General features: G+C 33.0%; 2 protein-coding genes across 3 annotated transcripts; one reads left to right on the forward strand and one right to left on the reverse strand.

Annotated features, from left to right (window-relative positions):
• Positions 1-93: 93 nt before the first annotated feature.
• On the reverse strand, positions 94-4,902 carry LOC105341901 (nucleoside diphosphate kinase homolog 7). Its single transcript, XM_011448670.4, has 9 exons — positions 4,751-4,902; positions 3,931-4,044; positions 3,380-3,546; positions 2,926-3,087; positions 2,225-2,379; positions 1,774-1,929; positions 1,065-1,300; positions 721-828; positions 94-326 (listed from the first exon to the last, which is right to left on the reverse strand). Exons 1-9 carry the CDS (start codon positions 4,751-4,753, stop codon positions 294-296), a joined length of 1,134 nt encoding a protein of 377 aa, XP_011446972.2. The 5' UTR covers positions 4,754-4,902; the 3' UTR covers positions 94-293.
• Positions 4,865-10,930, forward strand: LOC117690311 (golgin-45-like). 2 transcript variants are annotated; one of them, XM_034474109.2, is made up of 7 exons: positions 4,865-4,995; positions 8,298-8,840; positions 9,130-9,206; positions 9,444-9,566; positions 9,735-9,863; positions 10,197-10,410; positions 10,742-10,930. In XM_034474109.2, exons 2-7 carry the CDS (start codon positions 8,316-8,318, stop codon positions 10,883-10,885), a joined length of 1,212 nt encoding a protein of 403 aa, XP_034330000.2. In that variant the 5' UTR covers positions 4,865-4,995; positions 8,298-8,315; the 3' UTR covers positions 10,886-10,930. The 2 variants fall into 2 exon arrangements, with proteins under 2 accessions (XP_034330000.2, XP_034330001.2); XM_034474110.2 differs by lacking the exon at positions 4,865-4,995 and adding an exon at positions 7,916-8,056.
• Positions 10,931-14,020: the final 3,090 nt, after the last annotated feature.

The raw sequence follows: 14,020 nt of genomic DNA on the forward strand, positions 1-14,020 counted from the left end.
ATGATACACTAATTGTCATGTTTCAAGGTTCAATTGGAAGCTTACATTTGATGAACTAATCAATGAATGAAAACAAAAAACACCACCAAAAAATGAGTATAAGAATTGTTTTAATATAATACATGGATATTTTATTAATTTAAACAAATGAAATGAGAATGGTCACATTGCCATAGAAACTATCACAGATCAGTTAATTCCCATCTCTAGCTGTCAGTAGCACAAATCTTCGTCCTTCCTCACAAGTCTGTATAGGAGTGTGTACACTGATGTTCACAAAACAATGTTCTTCTTCAACGTCCAAGAATTTTAAAGAAATATTCAACCTGGAAAATGATAAGAATTTTTTTTTACAATCATATAAAAATTTACTAAAATAAGAGTTAGTATTTCAGTGACATTCAACATGTACTTGTAAGTATTAAATCAATATATGAGCAAAATATAGACAAGTTGTCTCCCTTTTAACATACAAGTAGGACAAAAAATAATTGCCAGATATTACAGGTACATTCAGCTTTTTCCTCATCACTAATGACAATTAATTTTTGCAATACATGTACAAATTAGTAGAATTATCTCCAATTATTGAGAAATACTTTATTGTCACATGTTCTTCACAGTCAAAATGGGTTTCACCATAAAAAAAAGAATTCTCATATAGATATTCTGAAACTTATAGATTGGAGGCTAAATTATTGAAAAAGACTGTACACCAACCTCTAATAATCCGTCCTCTGGGAGATCGGTGCAGTGGACCGCGTTCCGGACTTTGTCGACTCCAAAGAGAGCTCTCAGTGTGCGGGGGCGGAGGTGGCGGGCTATCTCCTGTAGGGACAAAGGGGTATACAATAAACCATGCTTTATTTGTGAACATAGTCCATTCACTGTTTAGAAGTCTACCTTAATTTCTATACAGAATATAAACAGTAAAAAAAGTTCACCAAAACACTGGTTGATATATTATATACTATATTAACAGTTGGACTTATAAATTCATTTATTATATTCAGATTCTTTTACTAACAACAGAGCTGAATGGACTAGAGGACACTGATTCTTACCGGGTCCGAGGGGCCGACCATTTCCCGGAATGCCTGGGGTGCGTTCTGTGCACGGATCTCCATGGCGAGGCACGGCCCTGAGGTCAGCTCAGCTACCATTGACCCATATTCCTGGACTACCCCCTTGTAAACCTCGTAAAACTCCTCCGAGTTGGCCTTCTCCATGTTAAACATTTCCAGCATTGAGATTTCAAATCCTGCCTCCAAAATGCTGCTGATGATTTTTCCAGCTAAACCTGGAAGTGTACGGAATTTATCGTTTAAATGGTCAATCAAAATGTTGCTATACACTGTATATATACATCATCCAAATATTGAACAGCGTGTACAAGTACAATGAAGAGAAATACATGTACATAGCAGAATAAGTAAATACATGCATAACAAATACATATATTTTCATTGAAACATTTATAATATGTGGAAAAAATAAACTTAAATCCATTAAAACTCAGATCTTTTCAGGAAACAAAAACACTGACAAGAAATATGTGTTTGACTAAGGTGTATTTAGTATTAATCGTCCAACTCATAAAGACATTTAATATTAACTGAATGTGAAATAAAAGAATTTAGTAAGAGTGCTCTAAAATATTGATTTTTTTTACTATTCTGGCTTTACCAAGATATAAACGAATGAATTGCTGTTTTAAAAGTGTGAAATTGCTCCTGATTGTTAAAGTATACATGTTGGATTGATAGTCCATACCTGATTTGACGGCGTGGGGCTTCACCACACAACATGTGCAGTCCGTGAACTTGGCGGTGTTCTGTCTAGATGGACCGTTGCTCGGGAAGAAGAACTCAAGCTCCCGGGCAGCCGATGAACTACTGTCTGAGCCATGACAGGCATTCTCTGTTTTATCTACAATAGAGAAATAGAGGTCAGCTAATATACAATGAAATTTAATTTACTCTCCTAGAAGTATTAAATTTAATTGTTTTTGATCAGGACTTATACCTGATAAACTGTGTATAATTCATGTGCAACTTTAAGGTTCCAAGAAAATTGATACATATATATAATATTTACATTGGATAATACCCACACAATATGGTATGTCGTGTAAATGTAATAAACACAGTAAAAAAATGCCTCTTCACCCTGCAGGCCTACGTTACTGTTGACATTTATAGCAAGTGAATACATATCTACTCACTTTTACCAAACCGGGCGCGGATGGACTGGGGAGCCTCTGAGCGGGCGATGGCGGAGTCGGTGGGGCCGAGGGCCTCCCTCCACTGGGACACACAGTTTTCTCCCATCAACTCAAACGCAATCACTGGACCACTGGTCACAAAGTTCAGGAGGGTACTTTAAAAAAAAAAACAAAGATCAAAATTACATAAAATTTGAATCTTTTCTGCAAGTCATTTTAAGTAAATGTATTTATATACACACAGCCTGAAATCTTCCTCATGGCCGGCTGATACAATTTTATACAATTTTTAGTTTTAATTTTATTTTTAGTAACAGAGGCTGACAACAATTTGATTTTTAAAGACAAATATTGAATTTGATGAAGAAAAAAAAATCCATCAAAATTTCCATCATGCAGCCAATCAACAAAATAAACAAAATGTTCATATGCTTTCTCTTGACTCAATGTTTTATAAACATTAAGTTAGTAGGATGTATAGAAAACATACAAGTATTTTTATTTCTAAAGTAACGCAAAAGTTCATAAATTTAAAAAATATCAACAAAATGACTGGCATTTAAAAAAAAAAATAACCCACTTAGATTGTATTTAAAAATATCTCAAGTTGGGTACATTTTGTTAATTTTCAAGTTTCAGTTTTTGAAAACTGGCCTTTTTTCATTGATATATCTGTAACAATGTTTGTTGGGGTCTCTTACTCTAAGAAAGGTTTTCCCTGGTGCTCCTGGTAAAATTGGAAGGCCTCGTTCCTGTTCAGCTGGCACATTTTTAATTTTGTAATCAGGAAACCCTTCTGGCAAATCAGGTCAATGATCTGTCCCATCTTAGACATTGCATCTGGTTTGATCATCCCCAGAGTTCTGGAAAAAAACATATGAAATGAATATGTGTCTTTAAAATAGTATCATTAGAATTTGAACTGTCATCAGACACTAAACATGCAACTTGCTTTTAAATTAATTCATATATAAAGCTATCTCTTTTACATTAATATAATTTTTCATTTTCTTCAATGTCTGCATTTTTAATTCAAACAAAATGCAAATATGCCCAAAATAACAATGCCGTAACAGTTATACAAGAATATTTAGTAATAACCATATGAAATTAATACAGTTTGGATAAAATGATGCATCTTTTTTTTGAAGATACCTTTCTTTTTTATGTGAGAGTCTGGCTCTGGTGAAGTCATCTCCATAATCCACAAAGTTCATCTGACGCGACAGAATGTTGACGGTGTTCCCGATGTACAAGTCTTCTGGGCGAATAGTCTCAATCCGAGTCTTCTTCAGGAACATTCTGTGATTTTTTATGTCAAACTGTAAAAGAGTATACAATCATAAATTAGCTTAGGTACTGTAATGAAGATTTCATCACAACTAAAAAGAAAAGACAATAATTAAGTTACGTACACTAGGTACATGTACTGTATATTGGTTTATTATTAATTAATGATTTACTTCATATGCATGTATGTTTAAAAATCTAATAGTATAATACACGTACAAAATAAGTACTAGCTGATACAAAACAAATGTTAACATTAATTGTTAAGTATGTACCATGGCAGTGCATTGGGTCTTTGCAGATATTCAGTGCAAGATTTTCTAATTTATTATAATAATAGTGCATGACCAAGAGGAGCATTGATAGTACTGGAATGATAAGTCTACAACTGATTGAGTTTTAATACATGTACTTACCATCTCCACTGTGCCATCTTTGACGTAGTACATAAATTGGTACCTCCTGATGAAGGCAGCGTGAGGGTCGTACCACTCGGCTATAAAGCAGAACCGTTCCTCTCCTTCTCTTTCCTTTAAATTTAATGAAAACTTATAAGCATCGATCATATTCAATATTATACCAGTAAATTATATGGTTTTGTGCTGGTAAACCAAACTAAACTAAATCGGTGCGGCGGAATATATATTTATGCAATCATCACAGCTTTGATTTGTTTGATTTAATCAAAGTAAATATGTCCGAGTGCATGACCAATTTAGGTCGTCAATTTAATAATTTCATCACAATCATGCACATCTTAACTGCATGCATGCTTCATCATATTGGAACCAAAGTAATCAACTCTTTGATGCAATGTTTTGTATACAAAGCATACCCCTTATGCATGCTATAAAAAAAAAATTGTCCACATACTAGATCTACCAACAATGGTCATGTTGATGTAAAATGCATGCACTGTCATTGACCATGCACTATATTGACTGTATTTAATATAAACATATCATCTTTATTTCAAACATATAGCCCTACGTACAAAAATAACTAATGGATCATAGTGTCGGTAAATTTACAGAAGATTTTTTTTGTAAGTTTAACTATGTGCTGTAAATCAAATTCCAATATAACAGTGACATATCAAGTTCTTCATTCAATGATCACAAAACAATATTCAAAAATTCAAATCTTCCATCGCAAACAGTAGAAAAAGGATGGTGTATACTTTGAATGCTATTATACCCCAAAATATTAACAATGTAAAGCTCCTAAAAGACTTACCATCTTTGTTAATTTACAATCACACAAGTGTCCACATGCAGTTTCTAACTTGAGTCTGTTGTTGTTCCTGGCAACATTAGACAAGGTATTTTGAAAGCCTCGCTCTGATTGGATAAAATTATGACTTCCTTTCCACTGGGTTTTAGTTATTTCCGGAATATAGAGTAAATATTGTTTATTGCCTAATTTTGGTAAAAGAACTGAAGATACGTTAAAATGTAACATTTCAACAGAATTTGGCAGAGGTATGTATTATCGTACATATGTTTGAGGCATATTTAATCCTTTTTCTGAATAAAATTACGCTGTTATCTTGGAGGTAATTCGAGTTTGATCTGTTGATTAAATAATGATAATGATTCGACACTCCACTTCTTGATTTAGTATTTATTTATACAGTTGTAAAATGTATATTTTTTGAAAATTAATAAATATATTTTTATAGATTTTTTTGACAATGTAAGAAGTCTTTATTTAACTTTATGGATGATGAAAATGCTAGTCGTAAATTATTAATGTGCAATTTGATAGGGCTGTAACACATTTTCAGACTGGGTATTGGGCACAGCCCACTGATTGGTAGTTATAATCACGGCTGGTGGTCAAATGCTTTTATTGCCTCCTGATTTAATCATCCATGAGTGATCAAGCTTAAAATTTTGTTGAGTTTTAATTACGCTTTAAGTTTACGCAATTGATATTATGTTTTCCACATGATTAAGTACTCCTGCCTCTATTCATACTTTGTGACAGTCAGACCAGTACAAATACCAATGCCAGATTATTTCTCTCATCCAGTTACAACTTTTTAAATAAACATTCTTTTCAAAAATCAATTATTGATCGATTTTTGCTCTCTGGCATGCATCTCTCTATAGCCAAGTGTCCCAATTTGTGAGAAAAACGAAGCCAAGGCTTGGCTAGCGAAGATGTCTGGCATGTAAAATACTATTTGAATAGATTAAATGCATCTTAGAAGTTGCGAATAAAATCAATATGTTTAGATCAGCTCTCTCAAAAAGTAGATATGTCAAAAAGATAGAGTGTGTTCAACATGTTCAAATTTATAAATAGATCAAATCCAAATGAAGATATGGATTATTATATAGTTTTATATTTAATATTGAATATAAAATTAACCAGACATAACCAATCATACTTAGGTTCTGTAACAAAATCACAGCAGTAGCACATGGTGCTACTCACAGTCATCATAATCACAGCGTACATATATTATGTGCTCATCTATTCCTAGAGTCATTCAGTGATTATTTAGACTTATTCACCGGCTAGGCAGTACGATTTTTATTTTGATCTGTATTCCTGAAACAAAATTGAAATATCTGGAATAAACAATTTTGATTGTAATTTTACTGTAATATTCTATGAATAGTATTATAGTTTATATACTGGTTAAAAAAGACTAGTCTACATTGATAATTATAGTTGAAATGAATGTTAAATTTTTCTTTGAGGTACAATGCTCTCTGACATATATATCATGAATAGAATTTCTTTGGTATTAGTTTGTACATTATCCCTAAGTCATGTTACTGACTTGGGGGCATTTTCACACTATTGCTTTGATTTATCTATTGAAATCTGACTGGTCTGGTCAAACTCAAGGTCCTTAAGTGAACTAAAACAGTAAAATCGTGGGCTTTTGTTGAACAGCTGGTGAAACACATTCTCATATTTCAGTGTGCTGCATCATTATCAGATTTCACATCATCACGTTTTATTTCAACATGACAAGGTGCAGAATCTTTGTGTATTGATTATCTACAGATATAATACATGTACCATACTCTGTCCCAAGTTTCTGCTTCCACCACTTTTGCTTAATGTTTCAATAATCATAAATATTTTTGTGCCCACACTATGTTCATCCTCTAGAATGAAAAAAAGTATAGATTATCTGTTTTGATACACCCCTCTACCGCTTAAAAAATAAAAAAATATAAAGCATTGCAGAAGACATAAAAAGTACCTGCATGATAACGTTGAAAAATTGTGCAAGGTATCTTGAGTAAACATTTCCCATTTTAAATCTCTGTAAGTTTTCATTCATTTTAATTTCTCCGGGTAAAAATGGATGAAATGTCATTAAATAAATTTAGAATTGTTTCCTTTGTATTGATTTCAATTGTTACGTACTTCTTTGACAGGTATCATGGTTTGTGTATTCTTTTTAATAATATGATAAATATTTACTTTATATTTATCAAAAAGTGAAGGAATCAGTATCCTGGGACAGACTTTACACAATAATGTTTCATTTTAGTACTAGTACCATACAAGGTAACAAGACTCGGAACCTGCAAGACTTTGAGTCTCTCCTCTGTGTATTGAAATGCAAACACAAAATGTAATTATTTAAAAATTTTAAAAACTTGCAATTTGTGATTATAAATCGCTTTTTTCCAACAATGCATACAACATACAATCATGTATTATAATAAACTATTATAATATATACTACTGTAGTATAATAGTATTTATTACTTAGTTGAGTTTCATTAATATTTCCTGATTTTCACTGCAATGCTGCATAAAAAGCATCTTGTGATTTTGTGGAGCTCTGTAATCACAAATCTTTGACGTTATGAAGATGAAAAAAAAAGATGATGAATGAAATGATGAATAATTGCTTAGGATCTGAATAATATATCCTATCCCTAGCCCACTAAGTTAAAATTTGTTAAAATCTTCCTAATGATGTGTGTCTTTCAAAATTATGATTTAAACACTGTTAATTAAAAGTACACTGTTATAAGGAACTTTAATATGGAAGTCTGCTGTGTTTACAAAGTTAAACAATGACCTCCATTACCCTCGATCAATTAACAGTGAACCAAAGTCTCATAGTTATATATTTCATAACAATATTTCTTTTCGATGAATTATTGAATATTCAGTTGCTAATTTTATATTAACAAGTACATATGATTGCTAAGAGTAAGAGGACTATTGGAAAAATTGACTGATTTGAGAGGGAGTGATTGATAATGGAGGTTTTATTGAGAAGCCCTGGAGAAAAAAACATTGTTCTGACAGATTTAATGTTAGCTGATACACCAAAGGTCACTTAACCATGTTAACAGAGAGAGGCTCGTACAGAACTGTACGTTATAGGTGTAAGTGGCTGGGGATCTCATGCATGAACAGAAACATGACGTTTGTGTGACAATCAACTCTGACTAGCTGTTACTTTCCTAACAGATTTTATGGGATTTATCAAGTAAACTAGGGATATAGAGGCATATATGTTGTAGGATTACTGTGTAAAAATTTGGTAGACCAGAGGTAGGTTATACATTTATCATGGATTTGAGAGAAAATTTTCTAAATGAAAGTATATTTGTTTAAGTGCAGATATACCGGTATGTAGTTTTACCTTTAGCTAAAATGGCCGAATTTATATGCGTACATGTATGAACTACAAAAAGATTGTTATACAACGAATAACAATATTTAAATATCTTATGTACATGTATACACGCTATATAACCCAAGGCATATGATTAATGTACTTTATTTTTTATAGAATTTTAGCACAATCACGATGGCCGAGCCCTCGGTCAGGCCTAAGACTATCATAGCCAATCCCCAGGTGATTCGGGAAACCTCCAGTGAGGCCCACAACAAACGCAAAGATGGAAGGAAAAGCAAAGCAGCATTAGAAGACAAAGGCACAGTCCTCGTAAGGCAGCCACTGCCAAAATACAGCTTCCAAACACAGACTCGAAAGCCCAGTGTAGAGACCAAATATACCCAACCTGTGGCAAATGTGGAACCCTACCCTAGGGGGAGCTCTTCAGAAAATGGAGGTAAAATTGTGTCAAAAGTCAGCCCTCTTAAAGCAGGGGACACAGAGACCAGTAGACAGAGTGTCGGAGTGAAGGAGGCTGCTGCTGTGAGGATGACACCAGAGTTAGTACAGACCGACAGCAAAGACAGCACGGGGATTACCAGTGGAGGGTCGGAGTCCGAGGAGATCAGGAGACTGAGGGAGGAGAACGCTGCCCTGAAGAACCAGCTGGACACCCAGATAACCAGCCTCACCAAGCAGCTCGATGTACAACACCAGGTATCCAAAAAATTCCAAAATAATGTATATCAGCATCATTAAAAGAATGTTGTGATGAAATATGTTAGACACATGGCTCAAAGTAAGCTTTACTTTGAGAGGAGACATTGCATCTATGTGTTATGTTTATAAATAATTATTGTTTCAATTCAATTTTTCAGTCTTCAAGTTCATGAACTGTCATGATGAACTGTTAGAATAGCTCCTGTTTTTTCCTTTATATATATTAATAAATGTTTATTGTTGATAAAATGAATGTATGAATTAAAAAGATTTCTATATAATTCAGGTAAACACTGAGTTGAAGAAACTGTTGGTGGCATCAGTTGGTGATGACCTACATTTTACAATGGAACACCTCGTGAGGTAAGAGTATTAAAATAAATACAGTCATGTACATGTATTTACAAAACCACTTCCGATATCTGAATGTGTAAAAATCATAGAAGAGCCATGCTCCTCAAAAAATCTTTACTGCATGGTCTAGGGTCTCCAACTTCAAAAGTAATTTTTTTTTTACAAATTTTTAAACAATTGTTTAGCATTTTTCACTTGTAAACATACTGATACATGTTATTGCACTAATTCCGTTGTCTCTTACAGAGACAAAGCTCAGCTGTCTAAGGAGCTGGGCCACTTTTCCAAGAAACATTCAGAAGACTACGAACATTTGGACAAGATCTCCATTCAGGCTGACATGTGGCGCAGCAAGTTCCTGGCAAGTCGGTAGGTACATGGATATGGAATATCAGTCCTTAGTTGTAGGGCTTGGTCAATTAGGTAAAAGAGTTAACTATAACTGTAAAGAAACTGTATCAGAATGTAAGATCGGAATTTCTTCTTTTGCAGTCATTTTGTGTCTTTATCTATGTACTACATGTGTTTGCTCTGTAGACTGATGATTGATGAACTGGCTGCGGATAAAGCTTACCTAGCCATGAACTGTCAGGAATCCCATAATGCACTACAGCAGATGTTGAACGAGAGACATGAACTCAGGAGAAACCTGTTTGAGACCTACAAGTAAGTCATCAGTTGTACATCCTTTATACGTGTAGACTCATTTACTGTCATTCATTAGGTAAATTATTGGTTAATTTGTTTGATCTTTTATCAGTAAATCTATTTTCAGTATTTTGTTGAAAATTTGTAGACAAGTTCTACAGTGTGTATGTATGTGTGTGTCTTTATGCATGGTGGCAACTTAATGGAAAAACAATGAAGAATGAAATGAGTAAATATTTAGAATAGTTAAGGGTGTGTATTAATTCATGATTGTATTAACAAGAGATCCACCAAGGGGAAACATACCATCATGACGTAATATGTTTTCATAAGATTTTAATTCATTTTCAGGTCTTTAGAACAGATTAGATCTGCCTTTGACCCGTTGACCTCTCAGAGAACCACCAAGCCGCCCTCCACCAACGCCCTTGACCTTGCCCGTATGAACCAGCGACTGACCGAGAATATTCGGTACCGCCTCCTCCCCCACGACTCCGTGATCCAGATAGAGGCTGGACCGGCCTGGGAAGACAATCTGACTCTAGCCGAATCTTACGCCCACCAGGTCAGTGCTCTCAGATTCCCAAATTTTCTTTTCAAATGGTTTTGATTTGTGTTCAATAACAAATTTTGATGATTGAAAAAGAAAAGTTTGATGCATACATAAGCTGAAAAATTAAATTCAATAAGAACAATCAATATCAGTATTTTTTTTTTTCAAAATAGCAATGTAGTTTTTGAAATATGAAAAAAAAAAACCAATTTGCAATGTAAAATTATGCAACATTGAAGGCAAATTAATACATTAAAAAATGATTGTTATCAAAAAACCAATTGTATTTTGAAATCTTACTGGTAATAGAAAAGAAATTGATGTGTACAATTATTATTTACAGCTTTTGTCTCGAGAAACGGAGAAGGAAACCAATCAAATGACCTTGACCTCAGCCATGGCCAACCGTTACCATCCCTACGCCAACTTTGACAATCTGACCTTCAACTGTTGTGAGAAGTGTAAAGGGGAGCTAACTGCGGTCTGACTCTATATTAAAGGGCTGGAGCATTCAACAATGTGATCTGAAATTTCTTGGACTTTATTTTTATGATATTCATCGTTACAACATGTTTAAATGTAAACATATCATTGGTGTGTTGCTATTTACTGCATTTTATAAAAGGTAAAGTTCATTTTTAAAATGATATTAATTCTAATTGTTCATGTAGCATTCTGATAAGTTCATTTTTATTTTTCCTTAAGAAGATTTTTGGCAAAACTGATAAAGTATCACCAGTTGTGTCAAACAACCACATAAAATCTATTTGTTGTGCATTTTAACATAATTTACTAGGCATGATATTTGTTGAATGGGGTTCTGGTAACAATTTAGTTGGTACAAGGTAGACATCCGTTTATTTGTTTATCTGTGATGTTTTTTTCTATGTAAGGACAATACTACATGGGCCAAAGTTTTAAGCCCTGTACTATGTTCCAACTTCCAAGCATGAAATGAATGTTTAACCAGAAAACAGCAATGGAGAAATTTATAGTGTATAAAGATGATAAACCTGCACTTGATAAATATACATAGTGAATGGAAGTTATAATTTATTGTTCAATATTTAGGGAGTCTATAATGATTAGACATTTTCTTTTAAAACCCCGTCTTTAAATAATGTTGTTTTGTTGTGCAGGTGATTTTAACCTGGGGCTTTCATAAAAAGAAAACCCGTGTGAATGGTGAAGCGAGTTATTTTTGCTGGTTGCTATATTTTGACTATTTTGGCATTGAAAACTGATTTGGCAAAATTGAAGTCCCTAAACTTATAACTTATTTACTTTTATCTGTTTAACTCTTGAAATTGTTATATTGCACCTCTAAATAATCTGCGATATATATTGTGTAATATTGTATGTAAAATATTCGTGAAGCATAAGCATTCAGTATTTTGATATTGTTTATTACATGTAAATCAATCAAATGAATCAAGACAATTGTAAAGGAGATGTGAAGTCTTATTCCATTGCATGTACCAGTGTTTCTTTTTCATTTAGTGTATGTGTGGTTGGTGCCATTGATTTTATATTGTGAAAGCCATGAAAGTTTTTCAGCTTTATTTTATTGTTTTAGATGGTGCAATATGAATATGAAAGCATTTTGTCACAAATAAATAGATTGAAAAGAAATAAATATATGTATACTAATTATTGATCAGATTATCTTTTTTCACTTTTATTCATAACAGTATTTATTTTTGAAAAATGTGCTGTACCTCTCTGTTAGGACAACAAAAAAAGCCAGACATGAAAACATTTTTTCACATCAAGTATATAATTCAGTTCTTATTTTTGATAGTAGTAATTACTGACTGGGATATACACCGTAGTAATCGATCACCGACGTCGCTACTCGTGTGGAATCATCAAGAACATTGTAAAAATTCGTATAACTTGTACATTTAATTTTATAGTAAATATAAAAAGCACGTTTTCTCAAAGTATTCCAACGAGTGTAAGTATTCTTAAAAAATATAAAAAAATTATTCCACGATCATCAAACACAAGGCATATAGGTAACATTGCTCCCCTAACAACATTGCCTCAAATACCAGTTGTTAGCAATTCTTTTTTCTAAAACTCCACACCTTAAATTTACGTTACTTTTTGCGAAATTAGAATTGCTCTCTGATCAACTGAACCAAATATATAATCATGAATCTAAACATATTTTATTGCACCATAGCATGATTCAATTACATTTGAAAATTATTTCAAATGTGAAAGGTTGACACATATAACATCTAAGTAAAACAACAATGTACGATGAATGGCAACAATAAATTTAAATGATTTCGCAGTATGTCGTATATATATTCACTGTCATCTATTTAGTTAATCATTAGTTTTGGAAAGAGAAGTGCTGCGTACACAAGCTGGTGTAAGAAGACTTGTCCGTCTGATGCAGAACTGGTAACATGTATTCAATTAAATATTAAATTATTAGAGATTCGATCACGTACCAACTGTAGACCACCCCCATAAAAATGAGAAAAATCTTAAAAAAATATTCTGTATAAAGTGGACTTGAAAATAATCAATTAACAAAAGGAATTATTAACAATAAAGGAATACATAAAAAATGAAACTCACATTTCACATTCCCTCACACTACTGGAAAAGACTACGCATGGTGAATGACAAAGTGCGCATTTTAAAAATACGACACCTTTAATAAAGTCAAAGAATTTCTTTCAAAAAACGAGAAAAAAATCTATGAATCTGCCCATCTATATATATTTTCCTTTTAAAAAGAAAGTTTCATGAAATTCAGTAAAGTGCAGAACAGAAAAATCCAACCAACCAACTAAAAATAAAATAAAATATGATAAAAAAGAAAATAACCCCTTGCACCCCCCCCCCAAAAAAAAAGAAAGAAAGAGAAATTTTGCAAAATATTTGAAAAAAAGTTAAATGTTGTAAATTAAATTAATAGGCCAAATATTTATTGTACCGTTTTAGCAAGAAAAACATGTTACAAAGGCTGGATATTAGAGCATACGGGATACCTAATGGCAGGGTATTATATACATAAAGCTGGGACTACTTACACCTATTTTGACAGTGTACCAGACACTATTAATGGATCTGGTAATAATATGGACGGTTACCTGGTCTACCAGGTAGAGGCTCGATGTGGTTCTCTGAAGTGTCCACCTTATGTCGAAGGAAGAGAAATTGTTTGTGCTGTGTGTTCCAAACAATAAACATACAATACTCTGCTTTGAATTTGTATTTCTCTTTATGGATTTCGAGATGGTTGACAGTTAACCTTGTTATTGTCATTTTTCATACAACAAATGATCATGTGTCACTATGTAACATAACGATGTAAAGCTAGGGACGAGAACTCGTGTATGCTGTCTGTTTCAAACAATAAATAACTATTTTTTATCCGTTCTTTCAGTCGTTACTAGTGTTTTATCCCAATTACTATGATAAATGTAACCAGTTCAAATATTAAACCTGCTTTGAACAGCTCTGAAAACTTTAACTTGCCTTAGAATCTGGATGATCGAGATCAAGCGCTGTATCTAAAACTACTGTTATGTGATTCATTCATAGTTAAATTAATCGTTCAGGTTTGAATAAGCCATGACCAATATTTACATCCTTAAGA

This window comes from Magallana gigas, chromosome 8 (genome assembly GCF_963853765.1).
Source record: "Magallana gigas chromosome 8, xbMagGiga1.1, whole genome shotgun sequence".
Classification (NCBI taxonomy): Eukaryota; Metazoa; Mollusca; class Bivalvia; order Ostreida; family Ostreidae; genus Magallana; species Magallana gigas.